At 45.2% G+C, this 22,719-nt stretch overlaps 1 protein-coding gene across 1 annotated transcript in view; it reads right to left on the minus strand.

The window, feature by feature from the left end:
* Positions 1–8,178: 8,178 nt before the first annotated feature.
* The window catches only part of LOC144479215 (DENN domain-containing protein 2C-like), a 145,396-nt gene continuing 130,855 nt past the window's right edge, over positions 8,179–22,719 (minus strand). The window contains exon 13 of the mRNA XM_078197876.1: positions 8,179–8,289. Coding sequence (XP_078054002.1) covers positions 8,179–8,289 — 111 coding nt within the window. The remainder of the gene's footprint in view (positions 8,290–22,719) is intronic.

Here is a 22,719-nt window from a genome sequence, read left to right on the forward strand (position 1 = left end):
CTTTTACCCTAAGTCCCGGTTTGCTGGATTGAAGCTGGGAATGGGAATTGGCTGATTGTCTGACATTGGGACCAATTGGAGGCAGTCTATTGCAGCCCAGACAGCCAGAGCCAATTCTGCAGACCACTGGGTGCCTTCTGGTCCAGGAGGCAGAGCCTTTTGAATGACACTGTGATGTGGAGGGTGCAGTTGGTCTGGATGTGATTTAGGTGTGGTAACATCAGTCAGAGTTCGCACTCTTGAGCACAATCCAGTGACCGATCCACTTTAATTTGCAAAAATGGTTAGATGAGGTTTAGCTATTAGATGATGGTGGCACAGTGGTTACCACTGCTTTTCACAGCACCAGGGATCCTGGTTCGATTCCTGGCTTGGGTCACTGTCTGTGCGGAGTCTGCACATTCTCCCCGTATCTGCTTGGGTTTCCTCCGGGTGCTCCGGTTTCCTCCCACAATCCGAAAGACGTGCTGGTTAGATGTAATGGCCATTCTAAATTCTCCCTCCGTTGTACCCGAACAGGCGCCGGAGTGTGGCGACTAGGGGATTTTCACAATAACTTCATTGCAGTGTTAATGTAAGCCAACTTGTGACACTAATAAATAGACTTAAACTTAAAATCATGGTGCTTTAAAGTTTAAAAGTTTCAAGTTTATTTATTAGTGTCACAAGTAGCCTTACATTAACACTGCAATGAAGTTACTGAAAATCCCCGAGTCGCCACGCTCCGGTGCCTGTTGGGGTACACCGAGGGAAAATTTAGCATGCCGATGCACCTACCCAGCATGTCTTTGGAAACCGGAGCACCCAGGGAAAACCCACGCAGACACCGCACAGACAGTGACCCAAGCCGGGAATCAAACCCGGTCCCTGGCGCTGTGAGGCAGCAGTGCTAACCACTGTGCCACCGTGCTGTCCTCAAATTGCCAACTGCTGAGCCGAGCTCTCACTGAAAGATTGACCACTTGGGCAAAGGTCAACAGCGATACAGCTCAGTCACGTTTAGAGTAAGAGGAATGGGTGAGTAAGCAATGTTAGAGATGAGTGAGGGCACAATTATACCAACAGCTTGAAGTTATTAATGTGCTCTGTGATTGCAGGTCGGAACAGGTTTGAAGGTTCGGATTCCACTCAAACTCTTGTTTTTCCAAATGTTTGAGATTGCGAGGCAATGTCAGCAATGAGAGATTGTCCATGATATAGATTAGCCTCTGTCCAGCGCATACTGTCTTTCTGATATTCACTGTGCGTGTGACAGCGGCTGATGAGATTCTGGAGACTCTTCGCTGGAACAACACCAAATTTCCATCGCGGGACCGTCTGGCAGGCGCTGGTTGGGCTGAATGGCCAGGTTTTGTGCCATATATGTAACAAATTCCAAACTGCTTATTACCATTATGATATTGTGTCCTGTCTCCCCTCACCTCCCTCCACCACTACTGTTTATTTGTCCATGGGATATGGGTGTCACTGGCTGGGCCAGCATTTAACGCCCATCCCTGAGGGCATTTAAGAGTCAACCACACATTGCTGTGGCTCTGGAGTCACATGTAGGCCAGACCCAGGTAAGGATGGCAGATTTCCTTCCCTAAAGGACATTAGTGAACCAGATGGGTTTTTACGACAATCGACCATGGTTTCATGGTCTTCATAAGATTTCTGATTCCAGATTTTTATGCAATTCAAATTTCACTATTTGCCGTGGTGAGATTTGAACCCAGGTGCCCAGAGTATTCCCATTATCTCTGGATTACTAGTCCAGCAACGACAATAACCACCGATTCTCCCGATCCCACTGTTAATCAGCGTCCCACCCCGATCCCGCTGCTAACCGGCGTCCCACCCCGATCCCGCTGCTAACCGGCGTCCCACCCCGATCCCGCTGCTAACCACCGTCCCACCCCGATCCCGCTGCTAACCGGCGTCCCACCCCGATCCCGCTGCTAACCGGCGTCCCACCCCGATCCCGCTGCTAACCACTGTCCCACCCCGATCCCGCTGCTAACCGGCGTCCCACCCCGATCCCGCTGCTAACCGGCGTCCCACCGCGATCCCGCTGCTAACCACTGTCCCACCCCGATCCCGCTGCTAACCGGCGTCCCACCCCGATCCCGCTGCTAACCACCGTCCCACCCCGATCCCGCTGCTAACCGGCGTCCCACCCCGATCCCACTGCTAATCAGCATCCCACCCCGATCCCATTGTTAAGCATGGTCCCACCCTGAGATTAACAGTGGAAGAATCATTTGGCATGAAGTACTGTGTGGCTGATATTCATGGAATGCCCCGGCCATTGTAGTTCTACTTATCAATAGTTGAAACTTGCTGGGTAAATCCTGTGCATGCACACAGGTGCCGAGGTCTAGAGAGCCCCTCTCATGAATGTCTCAACATTTCCTGTTTCTGCCATCAGAGGAGAGGCAGACAGACTGCCCACCGGTCCCCTTCCTCACCCACCCACCCACTCACCGGTCCCCTCCAACACACCCCCCCCACCCACTCACCGGTCCCCTCCCCCACCCACCCTCTGGTCCACTTCTCTCCCCCCCCCCCCCCCCCCCCCCCCCCCCTCACCCCATGCCACCACCCACCGGTCCCCTCCCCAACCCAGCCACTTACTGGTCCCCTCCCCCACCCACCGGTCCACTCCCCCACCCATCCACCTACCAGTCCCCCCACCCACCCACCTACCAGTTCCCTCTCCCACCCACCGGTCCACAGCCACCCACCCACCCACCGGTTCACTCCCCACTTGTCATGTCAGAATTAATGGGAACCTAAGGAAACTATAAATTTTGCAGTTTTTTTCACTAATAAATGTAATAATTGTGCATTTTTTTGTTAAATAACTAATTCATGACATTTTCATATAACTATGAATACTGCAAAGGACAGTGTTCATTTGAAATGTTAAAACATTGTCATAATCTGAGAACCTAATATTACATCTATATTCGTCAAAGAAAATCGAGAGAAACCTCTTGCTTAAAAAGCTCCATGGCTATTCTCACTCGCACTCGTGGCAACATGTGTGATGTTACCCTGGTGATGGGCATGAGACCTGTTTTCTTGTTGGGCCTTGGCTGTGACGTTGCGGGTCTGTGGTTGAATTTTGGGCCACCCTGAGTTCCATCTGAAGGGCGCTCACAGATAAACACGCTTTGGGAACCACTCTAAAAGGAGCAATGGAATCCACAGACACTCGGTTACAATGGAATCCACAGACACTCGGTTACAATGGAATCCACAGACACTCGGTTACATCAAGTCTTTTCCACGTCCAATGACATTGAGTGAGTAACTTGGGCAAAAATTGGAAGAAGCATTGATAATATTCGATTGCATTTTAATAGTTTCCTCATTGAACAAACCAATGATAGTCTGTCATTTGCCTTGTGAAAATTTAAGCAAGTATAGACCATTCGGCCCATCCACCCTGCTCTGACATTCAATTTGAACATGGCTGATTTTTGGCTTCAACTACACTCGCCCGCCTGCTCCCCGTATAACTTGATTTTCTGAGAGACCAAAAATCTATCTCAATCCTAAATTCATTGAGTGATGGAGCATCAGCAACCTTCTTTGATAGAGAATTTAAAAAATTCAGAACCCTATGAAGAAGTTTCTCCTAATCTCTCTCCTAAATGATTAGCCCCTTATCTTGAGACTGCCCCCATGTTCCAGATTCCCCAGTCGGAGGAAACAACCGCTCAGTCTGTACTCTGTCGTGTGCCTTTGGAATCTTGTATGTTTTAGTGAGATCATTTCCATTTTAAGCTCCAGAGAAAATTGACCCAATTTATTCAGGCTCTTATCACAGGACAATTCCTCCATCGCAGGGACAGATCTAGTGAACCTTCCCTGTACCGCCTTAAGCAACATTGCAATGGCGTTCCAGGTGCGGCCTCACCAAAGCCCTGTACAGTTATAACAGGGCTTCTTTATCTTGTACTCCAATCCCCCTGCATTATTGACCATGTTGCAATTCGCCTTCCTAATTGCATGGTGTACCTGCTTGCTAACTTTGTGTTACTGTATGATTACACCCAAGTCCCTCTGAATATCAACATTTATAAATTTCACACGTTTTAAAAAATATCCTGCTTTTCTATTCTTATGACCAGAGTTAAATAGCCTCACACTTCCCTGTATTATATACCATCCACTGCTGCCATCATATTACCCTTTCAGTTAATGTGTCTATCTCTTTGCAGCCATTTTGCATCCTCCTCTCTGCTTGTATTCCCACCTAGCTTTGTATCATCAGCAAACTTAGAGAGTAATATATCTAAGTAATGAATATACATTGTAAATATTGATTCTTGTGGCACTCCACTAGTCACAACCTGTTAACTTGAAAATATCCCATTTATGACTACTCTTTTTCTCCTGTCAGTTAATCAATCCTCTATCCTAACCAATATACTACTTCAACTTCATGCACCCTTATCTTGTGTGTATTAACTTTTGCATGGCACCTTATTGAATGCTTTTTGAAAATCCAAGAATGCTACATCTACTAGTTCCCCTTTATCTACATTACTAGTTCGATCAAGCATGATCTCGCTTCATCAAACCCATGTTGACTTTGATCATTGTGATTTTAAGTGTACTGTATACAGATAATACATAAGACTTTCTTCATTGATTCCAACATTTTCCAGATAACTAATGTCATACTTTTTTATTCATTTATGGGATGTTGGTGTATTGACTATCCCAATTGCCCCTGAACTGAGTGGCTTGTTAAGACTCAACAACATTGCTGTGGGTCTGGAGTCACGTGTAGGCCAGATTGGGTAAGGATGGCAAATTTCCTTCCCTAAATGACATTAATGAACCAGGTGGGTTTTACGACAGTCAACGGTTTCATGGTCATCATTACACTTTTAATTCCAGAGTCTATTGAATTCAAATCTCACCATCTGCCGTGGTGGGACTCAAAGCTGCATCCCCAGGGCATTTGCCTGGACCTCTGGATTGCCACTGTCTCCCCGGTTCCTTGTTCTTCTGTTTTCTCTCTCCCTCTCTTCTTGAATATTGGTGTTACATTTGCTAGTTTCCAATCGGCTGAGACCTTTCCAGAACCGTAGAAAATCATAGCCACAAATTCACTGCCTGTGGCAATCTCTTTTAGATTCTGAGGGTGTAGGCCATCAGGTCCTGGGAATTTGTTAGATTTTAGTCCCTTGAGTTTCTCCAATATTTTATCACTGCTGATATTTATTTCCTTAATTGCATCACGCTTATCGCCCCCTCGGTTGCCATCTGTTTCTGGTAAGTAACTGCGAAGACCGTCACAAATAATGTGTTCCCTGCCATTCCCTTGTTCCTCATGATAACTCCTCCTGGCTCTACTTCTGCGTGAGCAACAGTTATCCTCCTTTGCATAGACCAGCAGAAACTCTTCATCTCTCTTTATATTCCTGGCTGATTTACACTCACATTCTGCTTTTCCCTTTTTATCAACTTGTTGATGGCCCTTTGCGGATTTTGAAAACACTCCCAATCTTTGGCAAAGGGTCATCTGGACTTGAAACATCAGCTGTTTCCTCTCCTTACAGACGCTGCCAGACCTGCAGAGATTTTCCAGCATTTTCTCTTTTGGTTTCAGATTCCAGAATCCGCAGTAATTTGCTTTTATCCAATCTTTGGAATTACTACCATTTTTGCCACAGCTATTTTTTGATCTAATACTACCCCCCTCAATATCCACGAATGAATCCCGCCGAGTTTCTGCTTTTTAATGGAACATATATTTGTTCAACATTTTGAATAATTTCTTTAAATGTTACCCATTGCTTGTTTATCGCCGTACCCTTTAGTCTATTTAACAGTAACAATCTCCCTTCATACCTATGTTTTGTTTAAGTTTGTGATTGGGTTATGTCACTGTTGAGTTTAATTTGCAATTCAGTTGTATTATGGTTACTATTTCCCAGTGCATCTTTCACTACGAGATTACTAACTAACCCTGCCTTTGTGGCCGTGATAATATTTCATTTCCGGGTTCAGTCCACACCAATGTTTTCTGTTTGCGGGACTATAATGTTTCAATAAACATTGACGTGTGGAAGCATGTTACTGGGATCAGTGTGGACTGGTTATTATACTAATCCTGCATTTTGATATTTCTCAATTTGCAGACTGACATTTTGTTTGCAGTGTTCTATACAGAAGATTCACTGCAAAAACTGTCAGATCTGAAAAATCAGGCCTTATATCTGGATCCTTCGTCTCCCTTTGTGTAACTCAGTCACATTTAATAGTTTTTTAATGCCAAAATATTAACACTGCAACACAGGAGATTAATCTGCAATGCTGTGAATACCACATCCACTGCAGAAATTCAACAAGGCAGCTCATTTCAAGGGCAATAAATATTTGCTTTGTCAGGGATGCTCCCATCAAAGAAAGGATACATTTTTAACAATTGTATGTCATACGACGGTTGGGGCAATATTGAAGGGCATCAGATCTTACACATGCAGTGTACAAAATAAACGATAATAGCAACAACCACAAACAAGTTTGTCTTTGTAAGATGAGATGGAGACAGACCTGTCGACTCGTTTATTTATAAAATACATTTTGGTTCCAAAACTGTTGCTTGTTTTCCCCATTTTTGAGTTCTGTTTTTTGAAATAGAAATTCCCTATATTGTTATCTATGAAATCTTCAACTTGATAATGTCAGGCTTTGGTTTAAAACCCTGTACATGGTGAAGGAAGGATACTGCGGGAAACAAATTTCAGTAATTAGAGGTTTTTAGAAGTTATAGAATCACAAAGCACAGAAGGAGGTCTTTCAGCCCATCATTAAGCATGTGCTGACTTTTTGAAAGAGTTGTTCAATTGGTTCCATTCCCCAGCTTCTTACCCATCGCCCTGAACATTTTACCTTTTCAAGTGTTCATCTGATTCCCTTTTGAAGGTTACGACTAAATCTGTTTCCACCTTTTCAGACAGTATGGGTGAGATCTTACCATCCGTTCACACCCCACTGCTGCTGCCGCCAGCAAGGATGGGGAATTTGGTGCTCGGCCAAATCCCCGTTCACTGCAGCAGCACTAGAAAATCCCGTTGGCGTGAATGGCTGGAAAATTCCCCCAGACATTCCAGATCACAACAAAGCACATCACCCCTAATTCTGACAGATAAAGGGGTGAGGACCTGAGTTACCCAAGTCTCACCTGCCCAGACTAAGGCAATTTCATGTTAATTTCAGGGTGGATGTTTGGTTTGCTGATTTTACTGTGCAGTCGGATGCAGTGAGTATGCAATGAGGCTGTTCCTGTGATGTGAATAAAATATTGGTGACCAAATAGCCTGATGCCAGAAGATCTCAGAAAGTGGGTTGTGGGAAAAGAAAGTTCCTTCAGTGAGCCGGTACTGAGCCACAATAAAACATCTTTACAAATGTTAACAGCTGTGAAAAGGAGAGAGGGGCTGTGTACATGAGTGAGGAAGTGAGAAATAAACTGTTAGATTTACAATGGGAGACAAGCTTTCCTGTGGCAGGACTTGTAAACAATCTAATAAAACACATCAACACAAGAAAGACAGAACCTCCATCGAGCAGCCGCGCTGAATCCTTAAGCATGAGATTTCCTTCCCAACTTTCTTCTGATATAATCTTTTCCAGATTGCTGAATGTTGTGGAGGAAATACATTTTTAAAAAATTTCCACCATACAGGCATTGTTGGCAATGCCGACATTTATTACCGGGGACCTTGGTGGTGAAATATCTCCCTGAATCACCACACGTCATGTTTTTATTCATGGGATGTGGGTGTTGCCCTTCCCTAATTGCCCCATGGGTCTGGAGTTACATGTAGGCCAGACAAGGTGAGCAGGTTTCCTTCTCTAAAGTGAACCAGATAGGTTTTTACATTGGTCATCATTAGACTTTTTAAATTCTAGATTTTCTTTTATATCTGTCGTGATGGAATTTGAACCTAGGTCCTCAGATCTTGCACTGGGTCTCTGGATTACTAGTCTAGTACGCCACTGCCTCCCCTCATGTAGGTACACCCACAGGGCTGTTAGGAAGGGATTTTGAGCCCAGTAACAGATTATAGTTCCAAGTCACAATGGTGAGTGGCTTGGAGGGGAACGTGCAGGTACATATTAAGTCCATCCTTTTGGTCCCTTCAAATCTTCACATATATAAATGGCAATTCACAGGCAGTGTACATGTGTAAGAGCATCGCCTTTGATCAAGCCAGATGGCAGCGGAAACATCTCAGCGTTTTCAGTGGAGGGCAGTGTAATGTCTTCACTGTGTTCAGGCTGTGGGTTTTACACAAAAAGAAAAGCTGTGGTTTGCTCACGTAGATTCAAACTAACAACAGCAGATTTATTGAAGGAGCTCTTACCTGTACAGAGGATAAACAAAGTAAAACAGCAGCCTCTGCAACACCCTAATGACATCACCATCAAAACATGTGATCAGCTCTTAAAGCAACCATACAACCGTTTAAATATGTAGTGTGCAGCAAAAAACATACTATGACCCAAACTGATAATACACCTCCAGACATCCCACATGACATCAAATGTCAAAATGGGTGGGATTTCCCAGCCGTGCTCACCCCGAAACCCAACGTCAATGGACCTTTGCATAGTCTGCCCCCTGTCCACCAAGATTTCCATTGCGGGCGGGATGGGAAAACCCCCCTCCCTCTCTTTCCCCACTCCCCCTCCCCACCCCCGCAGTCTGTAGATCCTGAATTGGGCTCATCAGCCATCTTCAGAGTCATGGAAGACAATCAAACTCACGAACATGTTAACGTTTTAAATGTTCTATTTGATCCCTGGACAATATCACATTTCTAGATACTGTGTGTATAACGGGTGAGTAATCGGTCAGCTCTGTCTTTGGGAGCTAGAGTCTCACTGCCTGTTCAGATTGAGGTGGTACACACAAAACTCTACACACAAATCCCCCCCTGAATGATTGCAGCAATGGCCAAAGTGGCTCCAGAGCTGCTGAATGCTGCCTGCCCCTCCCAGACACAGTGGGAGGGCCCAGCAGCATTGTTTTGCAAACCACATGGTACAGCTCATCTATATATGCTGCGATATATCACACAACTAAAAACCAGAGGAGCCAGACACATCCATAATGATCATTCTGGTACTGAGTCTTTAATGATGAAAGATTGGGGTTGGGTGGACAGAAAAATCTCGAGGACCATCTTAAAAAGGGATATGGGGAAAGTCAACTCCTGGATTCTGGAGCTTGGGAGTATTTCTAGTCCAGTCCAATGGATTTTGGGATGGCTAATAAGTCCAGTGTTCGACTTTCAGACCCTGCCACACATGGGACAGGCTGGAGGGTCCGGTGGATTAGTTATTTGGAGGTCTGTGTACTCTCCAACTCTGCCTGTGTGTGTTCCTGATGAAGTCTCTTGATGTGTTCATTACCTTCCCAAATGAAGGAACTCAACTCTGGGAAAGACGTGTCATACAACTCCTAAATTTCAATGGCCTGTAATCCGAAAGATGATATTAGCATATCAGGTAATGATATTGGATGCAAAGACAAAGCCTTGCAAAAGGGAAGAATCTGAGAGAGTGTCATCTTTTTAACTATGGTTTTTGTGAAATAGGGAATTAGCTGGTTTTGGGTGTCACAGAATCAAAAGACATTTATAATTAAATGTGGAGTAGAATAGAAATTATATGAAACGAGCAAAATCATTGGTCAGATAGCAGATTTAAGGAGTTATACTGATCTTGATATCCTATTGAAAAAAAAACTTGTTAGTAAAAGACCCAGTTTATTAACTGATGTTATTATGGAAGTATAAGTCAATTAGGTTCTCCTGTTGTCATTGTGGCAAATAGTGCAGGAAAGGCCCATCGGGACTGCACCTACAATAATTACCACTAAAGTCACGCTAATCCCATTTCCCTGCCCTTTCCCATATCCTTGAATATTATGATATTTCAAATGCTCATCCAAATATTTTTTAAAGGTTGTAAGGTTTCCAGTCTCTACTACCTTCCCAGGCAGTGCATTCCAGATTCCCACCACCCTCTGAATGAAAAAGGTTTTTTCTCAAATCCCCTCTGAACCTCCTGCCCCTTACCCTAAAACTATATCCCCTCGTGATTGATCCCTCAGTGAAGGGGAGGGATCTCTACCCAGCCTGTCCATACTCCTCATCCTTGTACACCCTCAATCGGTCTGTGCGAAATCAGGACGCTGACCTTCCCATTGCTTGCCATTTTAACACACGATCCTGCTCCCATGCCCACATGTCTGTTCTTGGCCTGCTGCAATGTTCCAGTGAAGCTCAACGCAAACTGGAGGAAGAGCATCTCATCTTCCGGCGAGGCACTTTACAGCCTTAGAAACATAGAAAAACTACAGCACAAACAGGCCCTTCGGCCCACAAGTTGTGCCGAACACATCCCTACCTTCTAGACCTACCTATAACCCTCCATCCTATTAAGCTCCATGTACTCATCCAGGAGTCTCTTAAAAGACCTTATTGAGTTCGCCTCCACCACCACTGACGGCAGCCGATTCCACTCGCCCACCACCCTCTGTGAAAAACTTACCCCTAACATCTCCCCTGTACCTACCCCCCAGCACCTTAAACCTGTGTCCTCTCGTAGCAGACATTTCCACCCTGGGAAAAAGCCTCTGAGAGTCCACCCGATCTATGCCTCTCAACATCTTATACACCTCTATTAGGTGTCCTCTCATCCTTTGCCTCTCCAAGGAAAAAAGACCAAGCTCCCTCAGCCTATCCTCATAAGGCATGCCACTCAATCCAGGCAACATCCTTGTAAATCTCTGCACCCTTTCAATCTTTTCCACATCCTTCCTATAGTGAGGCCTTCTAGTCTCAACATCAAATTCAATAACTTCAGATGATTAGCTCTACCCTACCTTGACCCCTTTGTTTTCATTTTATTTCGTTTTTAACTGTTCTCTACTTTTAATTTCTTTATTGTCTTTATTTCTTTCCCTCTCACTCTTTCCCCCTATTTTATCCCCCTTTCATTACCTTTTCTCCCCCTTGCTTCCCTTTCCCCCTTTTTCTCAATTTTACCTCTCTCCTACCCATTCCCCCCCTCCCCCCACATCTTCATCTGTCACAGCTTACCCTCTGATTTCAGTTTCTCGGCCGTTTGGCCATTCACACCTTCTATTCTCTCTATGGACTGCCATTAGCAGCCTTTTCCCTGGTTTCTGGGGCTATGACTCATCTTATCCCCTCACCCTGCAGCATAAATATCTCCCACTTTCTATGCCTTTTAGCTTTGATAAAGGGTCATCTGGACTTGAAACATCAGCTCTTTTCTCTCCTTACAGATGCTGCCAGACCTGCTGTGATTTTCCAGCATTTTCTCTTTTGGTTTATTTTTACACTTTGATCATGTCTCCTTCAGTCTTCTCTGCTCTAGAGAAAACAAGATGTGGAGATGCTGGCGTTGGACTGGGGTAAACACAGTAAGAGTTTTAACAACACCAGGTTAAAATCCAACAGGTTTATTTGGTAGCAAATGCCATCAGCTTTCGGAGCTCTGCTCCTTCGTCAGATGGAGTGGAAATCTGCTCTCAAACAGGGCACACAGAGACACAAAATCAAGTTACAGAATACTGATTAGAATGCGAATCTCTATTGAAAACAATCCAAACCTAAACTCAAATGCTCCATCCCAGGCAACATCCTGGTGAATCTCCTCTGCACCCCCTCTAGTGCTTTGTGGATTTGTATTTCAACTTTCAGTGCAAACTTGTGATACTGAGCTCAGAACTGTAACGTGTTTGAGTGCCAGACTGGTAGGTGCGGTTGTAAGTATTATCTTTTTGGTGAATGTTTTACACCTCACATTTGGAGAACTGGGCACAGTTCAGGTCTCCAGATTTTAAACAGATACAGGGGCACTGGTGAAGGTACAAACAAGATGCACAAGGAGGATATCTGAACTGAGGACCTATATAATATTCACCAGGAAAGATTGAACAGGCCAGAAAAGAGAACGCTGAAAGATGAACGAACAGAACAGTGGGTCTCAAGCTGACGTCCGCGGTTCCCGGGGCGTCACAGAATAGTGAAAAGTGGGAGCGGAATGTGACCACCACATTTACAATGGACTGGCTGTGTCACCAGGGAGGGGAACACACAAAGATAGACAAAATCTGTAATGAGAAGCAGTAAGCCATCTCTCAGACCGTAAACAAATACCTGCTTTCTTAAAGACATTGTTAAACCATTCATTATGCAAAACATTACTATGAGCATGATATAGCATTATGATTTAGATGGTCGGGTATGTGATTATGAATCCATTTAAAAATGCCTTCATGAAAAAAATGAGGATTGCTGTAATGGAACTTAATAGGGTTGAAGATTATAGGTAAGCCTATATATAAGCCTAGGTAGGTAGGGACATGACCAGCGCAACTTGTGGGCCGAAGGGCCTGTTTGTGCTGCATTTTTCCTATGTTCTAATAGAGGGCTTTAAAATTATAAAAGGGATTCATAGGAGGAGACAAAGAAAAGATGTCACTAGCTGTGGGCAAGACCAAAAGAGATCATTATGTAATCGTCACCAATAGGTTCAACATCAAATGCAGTTAGGAATTTGCAACCACAGCGAGAAATATATTTAAGTAGAAATTAAATAAGCATTGGAGATTATGTTGATGGGGTTATGTGATTATATAGGAGGGAGGCCCAGCCAGAACATACGGGGGTGGCACAGTGGTTAGCACTGCTGCCTCTCAGCGCCAGGGACCTGGGTTCAATTCCGGCCTCGGGTCACTGTCTGTGTGGAGTTTTGCATGTTCTCCCTGGTCTGTGTGGGTTTCCTCCGGGTGCTCTGGTTTCCTCCCACAGTCCAAAGATGTGCGGGTTAGGTTGATTGGCCATGCTAAATTTTCCTTAGGAAATTAGCAGAGTAAATATGAGGGGTTACGGGAATAGGGCCTGGGTGGGACTGTGGTTGGTGCAGACTCGATGGGCTGAATGGCCTCGTTCTACACTGTAGGGATTCTATGATATTGCATGTATCAGTTACACTAAATGCCCTTATCTTTGCTGCATATTTTATGTACCATTGTATGTTTAATAAAACTGTAAACACTTCATCTCAATGTTTTAAGAACTTCATTAGCTTTGGATATTCTGCTTATTTCTCAATCATAAATAAAGACTATCCTGTAATAGAGAGGTGATCACAGTAAGAGTTTTAACAACACCAGGTTAAAGTCCAACAGGTTTATTTGGTAGCAAAAGCCACACAAGCTTTCGGAGCTCCAAGCCCCTTCTTCAGGTGAGTGGGAATTCTGTTCCCAAGCTCCGAAAGCTTGTGTGGCTTTTGCTACCAAATAAACCTGTTGGACTTTAACCTGGTGTTGTTAAACTTCTTACTGTGTTTACCCCAGTCAAACGCCGGCATCTCCACATCATGGAGAGGTGATGCCAGTGGGCTGCAGATGGCAGCATGCCCATGATGGCTGGCTCCATGACATTGCAGTGTGGCAACACCAGGCACATAGTGACAGTACCCTCTGTGCCATCATTTGACGTGGCGATGCCGGCGTTGGACTGGGGTAAACACAGTAAGAGTTTTAACAACACCAGGTTAAAGTCCAACAGGTTTATTTGGTAGCAAATACCATTAGCTTTCGGAGCGCTGCTCCTTCGTCAGATGGAGTGGAAATCAGCCCACTGGCATCACCTCTCTATCACAGGATGGTCTTTATTTATGATTGAGAAATAAGCAGATTTCCACTCCATCTGACGAAGGAGCAGCGCTCCGTAAGCTAATGGCATTTGCTACCAAATAAGCCTGTTGGACTTTAACCTGGTGTTGTTAAAACTCGTACCATCATTTGATGCACCGCTTTAGTGTTTACACACTAACTGCTATTAACAAATTATAAGCTGGTTTCTTTCCCAACAATTCTTTTGCAGTTGGACTAATGCACCCAGTAAAACTCTCTTATGGCTGATGGTGAATGTCGGGTAATTCCAACTCCCAGAAAGGAAATGTATTCTGCAATTTCATATAATGTGAAGAAAAAGTTTAAAATCCAGAGAATGATGTCCCAGATATTGTGTGATGATTTTAAATAACAATGTTTATTAAACAAAATAAATAACAATAAAGTCAACTAGAAGTATTCTTAACTAAAACAATGGCTGTACACAGTATCACTGTCTTTAATCTGTTCCAAACACCTTTATTTCCCTACCTTTGGAGCTAATTCATCCCAAACTTCCACAGCATCTTATAGGTTTTTAAAAACTATAAACAAAGTCCAGTAACCGTTCCCACACCAGGCAGTTATATTTCTTTGGGATTGCTTCTGAGGGTGAAGAAAACAACTTTTCTCACGGTCGGCTTTCCTTGTAGACACTGCTTACTGGGAGTTAAAACAATTATTCTTGCTGTTGGTTGAGGTCTCAAAACGACCAGCCTTGTATGGTTGAATGCTTCTGATATATGCATTTTCCCTTTTGATCTTTCCTTATCAGAATGAACCTCTTCAGAAGTCAAACTTAATTACCTTCATTTTGTGAGTCTACATTTTAGATTGTAAATTCAAAGTTCACCGCTTATTTTCATTGAACCTCTGACATCTTATTCAAACCCGTTACGCTCTATTCATCATTGTTACCATCTTGCCTGAGGTAAACAAGTCTTCGCAGTGTTGCTAGAATCATTAACACATCAAAAGCACTAGCTCCATTAACACAACCAAACTGTGTCTGGCTTTAAGCAGCTGACATTTTCCAATAGTTTTTAAAAAGGTATACCCACAGAAAACAGTCTAGTTTATTGTATTGCTGATATTTTCATATCTTCACTATTCTTCCTGAAACTTCATCAAGTTCATTGATAACTTATTGCATTTCCACCAAATTAAACCTTTAGTTATAATGTATTTGATCTGTTGCATCCAGCACCAATTCATTTTGCCATTCTGCAGAACCCCCATTTCAAATAGACAATTTGATGTTTTCCTTTCGCAAGACTAACCTCGTTTTATCCTATGAGAAAAGATTGGACAGTTTGGGCCGATACCCACTGATGTTTAGAAGACTGGGAGGTGATCTTATTGAAACATGCAAGATCCCAAAGGGATTTGGTAGTATAGATACCAGGAAGATGTTTCCACTTGTGGGAGAGACTTGAACCAGGGAACACAGTTTAAGAATAAGGGGTCTCCCATTTAAAACAAAGATGAGGAGAAATTCTCTCTCTGAGGGTGGTTAGTTAATAGAATTCCCTTCCCAGAAAGAAGTGGGGACTGAGCCATTGAATTTATTCAAGGCAGAGTTGGACAGATTTTTGATGGGGTTATGGGAGGGCAGACAGGAAAGTGAAATTGAGACCACAATCCAATCAGTCATGATCTTACTGAATGGCAGAGCATCCTAAAGGGCTGAAAGGACTTAGGAATGTTGGCCAACTCCTGCCCATGTGTCCAGTATCCTGAAGCTGGGGAACCTGAATATGTGGATAGAACATGTATAGATACAGATGTTGTGTACGTGTAATATATATTTTCATTCTTCCTCATCAACATAGTCCCTTCTCACTTGTGTTTATCTAGCCACCCCTTCATTGCACCTATACAATTGCCTCAACTAGTCATTGTGGTGGTGAATTCCACATTCTCACCACTCTGTGTATAGAATCAGAATTCTGTTTAATTTTGTGCAGACTATGTTATATTGATTGCCTCTAGTTTCCCATAATCTTTGATCCCATTTGCTCCAAGTGCTATATCCAGCCACCTCTTGAATGCATTCAATGTTTTAGCATCAACTTCTTCTTGTGGTAATGAATTCCACAGGCTCACCACTCTTTGGGTGAAGAAAGATCTCCTCACCTCCATCTTAAATGGTCTACCCTGAATCCTCACTATCCTCGTATCATCCTTGTAAGTGGCTTTTCACCCTCGACAGTAGCACGAGATCGACCCATTGAGCTTTCAATTTTCCTTTATTATGGAACAGTTCTTTTTCATCTCATGTCATTCATCCATGTCCTTGATGGTTTGGAAGATGTTCGTCTGGCCACTTGTATTTATAGTAATAAAATAATGGGAAGTGTTTGTGAGAATAATGTGCAACCTGAGGTTAATGTAACCATGAAATGGTTGAAGGAGATTGAGGAGTGAAGCACAGTTTGTTTGTTCCATGTTGATCTGAGGTTACCTTTATGGATCTTTGATGCAGCAATAGTGTATGGAATGTAAAGCTGAAATGTGAAGTTAGTATAAGTGTTGTAAATGTGGTACTGCATATTGTACTCAAACTGGAACCGTGAGGGGAGTTGAGCATTCACACTGGATTGTAAAGTGTAATGTTTCTGTAAGGACCTGATTCTGCATTGCTGAACTCCATTTGGCTGTTTATAGAATCATAGAATCCTACAGTGCAGAAGGAGGCCATCCGGCCCACCGAGCCTGCACCGACAACCATAGAAACCATAGAAAATTACAGCTCAGAAACAGGCCTTTTGGCCCTTCTTGTCTGTGCCAAACCATTTTATGCCTAGTCCCACTGACCTGCACTTGGACCATATCCCTCCACACCCCTCTCATCCATGAACCCGTCCAAGTTTTTCTTAAATGTTAAAAGTGACCCCGCATTTACCACTTTATCCGGCAGCTCATTCCACACTCCCACCACTCTCTGCGTGAAGAAGCCCCCCCTAATATTCCCTTTAAACTTTTCTCCTTTCACCCTTAACCCATGCCCTCTGGTTTTTTTCTCCCCGAGCCTCAGCGGAAAAAGCCTGCTTGCATTCACTCTATCTATACCCATCAAAATCTTATACACCTCTATCAAATCTCCCCTCAATCTTCTACGCTCCAGGAAATAAAGTCCCAACCTATTCAATCTCTCTCTGTAACTCAGCTTCTCAAGTCCCGGCAACATCCTTGTGAACCTTCTCTGCACTCTTTCAATCTTATTTACATCCTTCCTGTAACTAGGTGACCAAAACTGTACACAATACTCCAAGTTCGGCCTCGCCAATGCCTTATATAACCTTACCATAACACTCCAACTTTGATACTCGATACTCCGATTTATAAAGGCCAATGTACCAAAGGCACTCTTTACGACCCTATCCACCTGTGACGTCACTTTTAGGGAATTCTGTACCTGTATTCCCAGATCCCTCTGTTCAACTGCACTCTTCAGAGTCCTACCATTTACCCTGTATGTTCTTCTTTGGTTTGTCCTTCCAAAGTGCAATATCTCTCACTTGTCTGCGTTAAATTCCATTTGCCATTTTTCAGCCCATTTTTCTAGTTGGTCTAAATCCCTCTGCAAGCTTTGAAAATCTTCCTCACTGTCCACTGCACCTCCAATCTTTGTATCATCAGCAAACTTGCTGATCCAATTTACCACATTATCACCCAGATCATTGATATAGATGACAAACAACAATGGACCCAACACCGATCCCTGCGGCACACCACTAGTCACAGGCATCCACTCAGAGAAGCAATCCTCCACAACCACTCTCTGGCTTCTTCCATTGAGCCAGTGTCTTATCCAATTTACTACCTCCCCATGTATACCTAGCGACTGAACCTTCCTAACTAACCTCCCATGAGGGACCTTGTCAAAGGCCTTGCTGAAATCCAGGTAGACAACATCCACCGCCTTCCCTTCATCCACTTTCCTGGTAACCTCCTCGAAAAACTCTAATAGATTGGTCAAACATGACCTACCACGCACAAAGCCATGTTGACTCTCCCTAATAAGTCCCTGTCTATCCAAATATTTGTAGATCCTATCCCTTATCACACCTTCCAATAACTTGCCCACCACCGACGTCAAACTTACTGGCCGATAATTTCCCGGATTTCTTTTGGAACCTTTTTTAAACAACGGAACAACATGAGCCACTCTCCAATCATCCGGCACCTCCCCCGTGAATACTGACATTTTAAATATGTCTGCCAGGGCCCCTGCAAGTTCAACACTAGCTTCCCTCAAGGTCCGTGCGAATACCCTGTCCGGTCATGGGGATTTATCCACTCTGATTTGCTTCAAGACAGCGAGCACCTCCTCCCCTTTAATCTGTAAAGGTTCCATGACCTCCCTACCTGTTTGCCCTATTCCCGTAGACTCCATGCCCGTTTCCTCAGTAAATACGGATGCAAAAAAACCATTTAGTATCTCCCCCATCTCTTGGTTCCATACACAGTCTACCACTCTGGTCTTCAAGAGGACCAATTTTATCCCTCACTATCCTTTTGCTCCTAACATACCTATAGAAGCTCTTTGGATTTTCCTTCACTCTGTCTGCCAAAGCAACCTCATGTCTTCTTTTAGCCCTCCTGATTTCCCTCAAGTAGCTTCTTGCACTTTTTATACTCCTTGAGCATCTGATCTGTTCCTTGCTGCCTGTACATTTCATACAACTCTCTCTTCCTCTTAATCAGTGTTACAATCTCCCTCGAGAACCAAGGTTCCTTATTCCTATTTACTTTGCCTTTAATCCTGACAGGAACATACAAACTCTGCACTCTCAAAATTTCTCCTTTGAAGGCCTCCCACTTTCCATTTACATCCTTACCAGAGAACAGCCTGTGCCAATCCACACTTTCCAGATCCCTTCTCATTTCATCAAATTTGGCCTTTTTCCAGTTCAGAACTTCAACCCGTGGACCAGATCTATCCTTATCCACGATCAGGTTGAAACTAATGGCATTATGATCACTGGATCCAAAGTGTTCCCTCACACTCGCATCCATCACCTGCCCTAACTCATTTCCCAATAGGAGATCCAATATCGCATCCTCTCTAGTTGGCACCTCTATATACTGATGTAGAAAATTCTCCTGAACACATTTTACAAACTCTACCCCGTCTAAACCTTTAACAGTATGCGAGTCCCAATCTATATGTGGAAAATTAAAATCCCCTACTATCACAACTTTGCGTTTCTTGCAGTTGTCAGCTATCTCTACGCTGATTTGCTCCTCCAATTCTCGCTGACTATTGGGTGGCCTATAATACAAGCCCATTAATGTGGTCATACCTTTCCTGTTTCTCAGCTCCACCCATAGGGCCTCTGTAGACAAGCTCCCTAATCTATCCTGCCTGAGTACCGCTGTACCATTTTCCCTGACCAACAATGCCACCCCCCCCACCTTTTATCCCTCTGCCTCTATCCCGCCTGAAACATTGGAACCCTGGAACATTGAGCTGCCAGTCCTACCCCTCCTGTAGCCAAGTTTCACTAATGGCTATAATGTCATATTTCCATGTGTCTATCCACACCTTCAGCTCATCTGCCTTCCCCACAATACTCCTGGCATTGAAATAGACACACCTCAAAAAATTATTTCCACCACACTCTACCCTTCCATTTGTGATTTTGCTTGAACTAACCTGTCTTTTTACCCCTGCTCCACTATCTGCTCTGGCACTCTGGTTCCCATCCCCCTGCAAATCTAGTTTAAACGCTCCCCAATAACACTAGCAAATCTCCCTGCAAGTATATTGGTCCCCTTGTAGTTTAGGTGTAACCCGTCTAACAACAATCCCACTCAGGCCCTATCTCCGTAACCACACATATTTACCCTGTTAATCCCTGACACTGAGGGGCAATTTATCATGGCCAATCCACCTAACCACATCTTTGGAATGTGGGAGGAAACCCACACAGACACTAGGAGAACATGCAGACTCCACACAGACAGTGACCCAGGCTGGGAATCGAACCTGGATCCCTGGCGCTGTGAGGCAGCAGTGCTAACCACTGCTACAAGTCGTCCAACTGGTGATCCCCAGATTTAGTAAGCGGGAATTACCTGGAGAAAGTGAGGAGCGAGTCTTCTTGTTGGAGCTGTGAGCTGAAGGGATTTCCACTTAACAACTAGGAGGATCAGGAAAGGATCTTAATAAATCGATTGAATCTAAAGGGGGTTCTTACGAGTTAAGGTAGGAAACTGAAGAAATGCGTCTGTATGCATTATATAATGTGTCTGCATGTACTATAATATGTCTGTATGTACTATAATGTTCAGCAGAGCAAGGGTTAATGTAAGACTGGAAAGTGGCACTGCCCATGGTATGATGTATGCAGTCACATGGTAAGAGACTAAGGACAATCCAGAAGCAACACTCTGTAAGCAGTTAGCCTGTAGGGTGGAACACCTCCGTGCATGATCACACCTTGAAACTGTAAATGATGCAAATGAGATCAAGCCTTGGAGAAGTGCAATGCCTGCTCCAATCAGCTTGGATCATGTAGATCAAACCCAAGACAGGAGGTGGTGAGCCTGTCATGTCAGCTTGCATCTGGAATGTCTCACTTGCTGAGACTTTGATTGGATTGAATTGGATATAAATTTTTAAAAACCTTGGAACTGTAAATAGAAGCTACCCAGTGACGGTGTTTATCTTTAAATGGACAAGCCTCAAGATTTTATCAATGAGTCACCTTCTCAGCAGCATAAAGAACACACATTATGACAGAAACACTGACAGGATAATGAAGAGTTCTTGGTGGAGTGTGTCCATTCAGTATTGTAAATGGAGCAGGCAGTATTAGTGTTACACTGCATAATGCCGGCAATCCAGAAATTGACTGAAAAAGGTTAAGGGCTGAGATAAAAACAAGCAACCAAGGAAGTGGCAGAAATCTGCAGACTTCAGGTACTTAAAGCTGTTTCAACAGCAATAGCAGCCTGAGAACCAATATAGAATCATAGAAATCATAGAAACCCTACAGTGCAGAAGGAGGCCATTCGGCCCATCGAGTCTGCACCGACCACAATCCCACCCAGGCCCTACCTCCACATATTTACCCACTAATCCCTCTAACCTACGCATCCCAGGACTCTAAGGGGCAATTTTTAACCTGGCCAATCAACCTAACCCGCACATCTTTGGACTGTGGGAGGAAACCGGAGCACCCGGAGGAAACCCACGCAGACATGAGGAGAATGTGCAAACTCCACACAGACAGTGACCCGAGCCGGGAATCGAACCCGGGACCCTGGAGCTGTGAAGCAGCAGTGCTAACCACTGTGCTACCGAGTCACCACCTTCAGCCGCGGGGGGGGGGGGGGGGGAGGGAGGGGCGGTGTGTGCGGGGGAGGGGGGGGAGCGGTGTGTGCGGGGGAGGGGGGGCGGTGTGTGCGGGGGAGGGGGGGCGGTGTGTGCGGGGGAGGGGGGGGCGGTGTGTGCGGGGGAGGGGGGGGCGGTGTGTGCGGGGGAGGGGGGGGGGCGGTGTGTGCGGGGGAGGGGGGGCGGTGTGTGCGGGGGAGGGGGGAGGGGGAGGGGGGGGGCGGTGTGTGCGGGGGAGGGGGGGGGCGGTGTGTGCGGGGAAGGGGGGGGCGGTGTGTGCGGGGGAGGGGGGGGCGGTGTGTGCGGGGGAGGGGGGGGCGGTGTGTGCGGGGGAGGGGGGGGGCGGTGTGTGCGGGGGAGGGGGGGGGCGGTGTGCGCGGGGGAGGGGGGGGGCGGTGTGTGCGGGGGAGGGGGGGGCGGTGTGTGCGGGGGAGGGGGGGGGGCGGTGTGTGCGGGGGAGGGGGGGGCGGTGTGTGCGGGGGAGGGGGAGGGCGGTGTGTGCGGGGGAGGGGGGGGGGCGGTGTGTGCGGGGGAGGGGGGGGGCGGTGTGTGCGGGGGAGGGGGGGGCGGTGTGTGCGGGGGAGGGGGGGTGGTGTGTGCGGGGGAGGGGGGGCGGTGTGTGCGGGGGAGGGGGGAGTGGGGGGGGTGGGGGAGGGATCAGAGAAACAGATAGCCGGCACGACAAACTCCAGAGTGGGATGTAGTCCTGGCAGTGGGCAAGTTTGCTCAGCACTCTCACGGGTCTGGCCGGCTATAGCAAAGCGGCCAGACTCCAGAGTCAATGGACACTACAGCCCATCTAGACAGTCAGTCAGTTCAATAATTCAGCAAGGGGAGAGGATAATAACATTAAAAACACCAATTCCAGTCAAAGAAAAAGCAGAAAGCTCAGGGTGTTTGTTCAAAATGTTTATTTCTTTACAGTTCATATGTAAACAATGTCCGTTACAGTTATTTGTCCTACATGTATACAGAGAGAACAGTCAGCTCTGCAACACTGAGAGACAGCAATGTCTCATCACATTACAGGGACACAATGCTGAAAGATGCCCTCCTTCACTGTAAACATGTCAATGTGAGACCTCAGCCTCAGTGTCCCAGGCAGTGGGATTAGTGGTTTTGCTTTCAGAATGAGTTTAGTACATTGATATTCCACTGCCATGATCTTGGAGCCAGAGACAACTCCTCAGCAATGTTCAGAGCCTTGTAGCACCTGGCTACATTGCTCACGTTTCAAAAACAGAAGCTGAGACAACAAAACAGCTCAGAACCCAGGAGAAAGCACTGAATGGACCAGAGAGAATTCGCTATCCCCGCGGTGCTGGAACTTGCGTTTACATAGCGCCTTTCACAACCTCAGGACACAATCCAAAGTGCTTCGTGTAACCAATTAAGTACTTTGATTTTTTTTTTGAAGTCACAGTTCTAATGAGGAAGGAACATGTACCTCCATGAAACATTCCCAGCTGTACACTGAACTGGAATGTAAAGTTAGGGGGAAATTGTGATTTGCGCATTGCTAATTAAGAAGCGACACTGAGCTTCAGGCAGAGTCACACATGTTCCTGCATGTGCTCTATTCACCTAAAACAGCAAGTGTGAGCAAAGGCAGAGTGTTTAAAAAGCTAATCAGACAGATTGTGTG

The sequence above is a fragment of the Mustelus asterias genome, chromosome 25 (assembly GCF_964213995.1).
Source record: "Mustelus asterias chromosome 25, sMusAst1.hap1.1, whole genome shotgun sequence".
NCBI classification, from domain to species: Eukaryota; Metazoa; Chordata; class Chondrichthyes; order Carcharhiniformes; family Triakidae; genus Mustelus; species Mustelus asterias.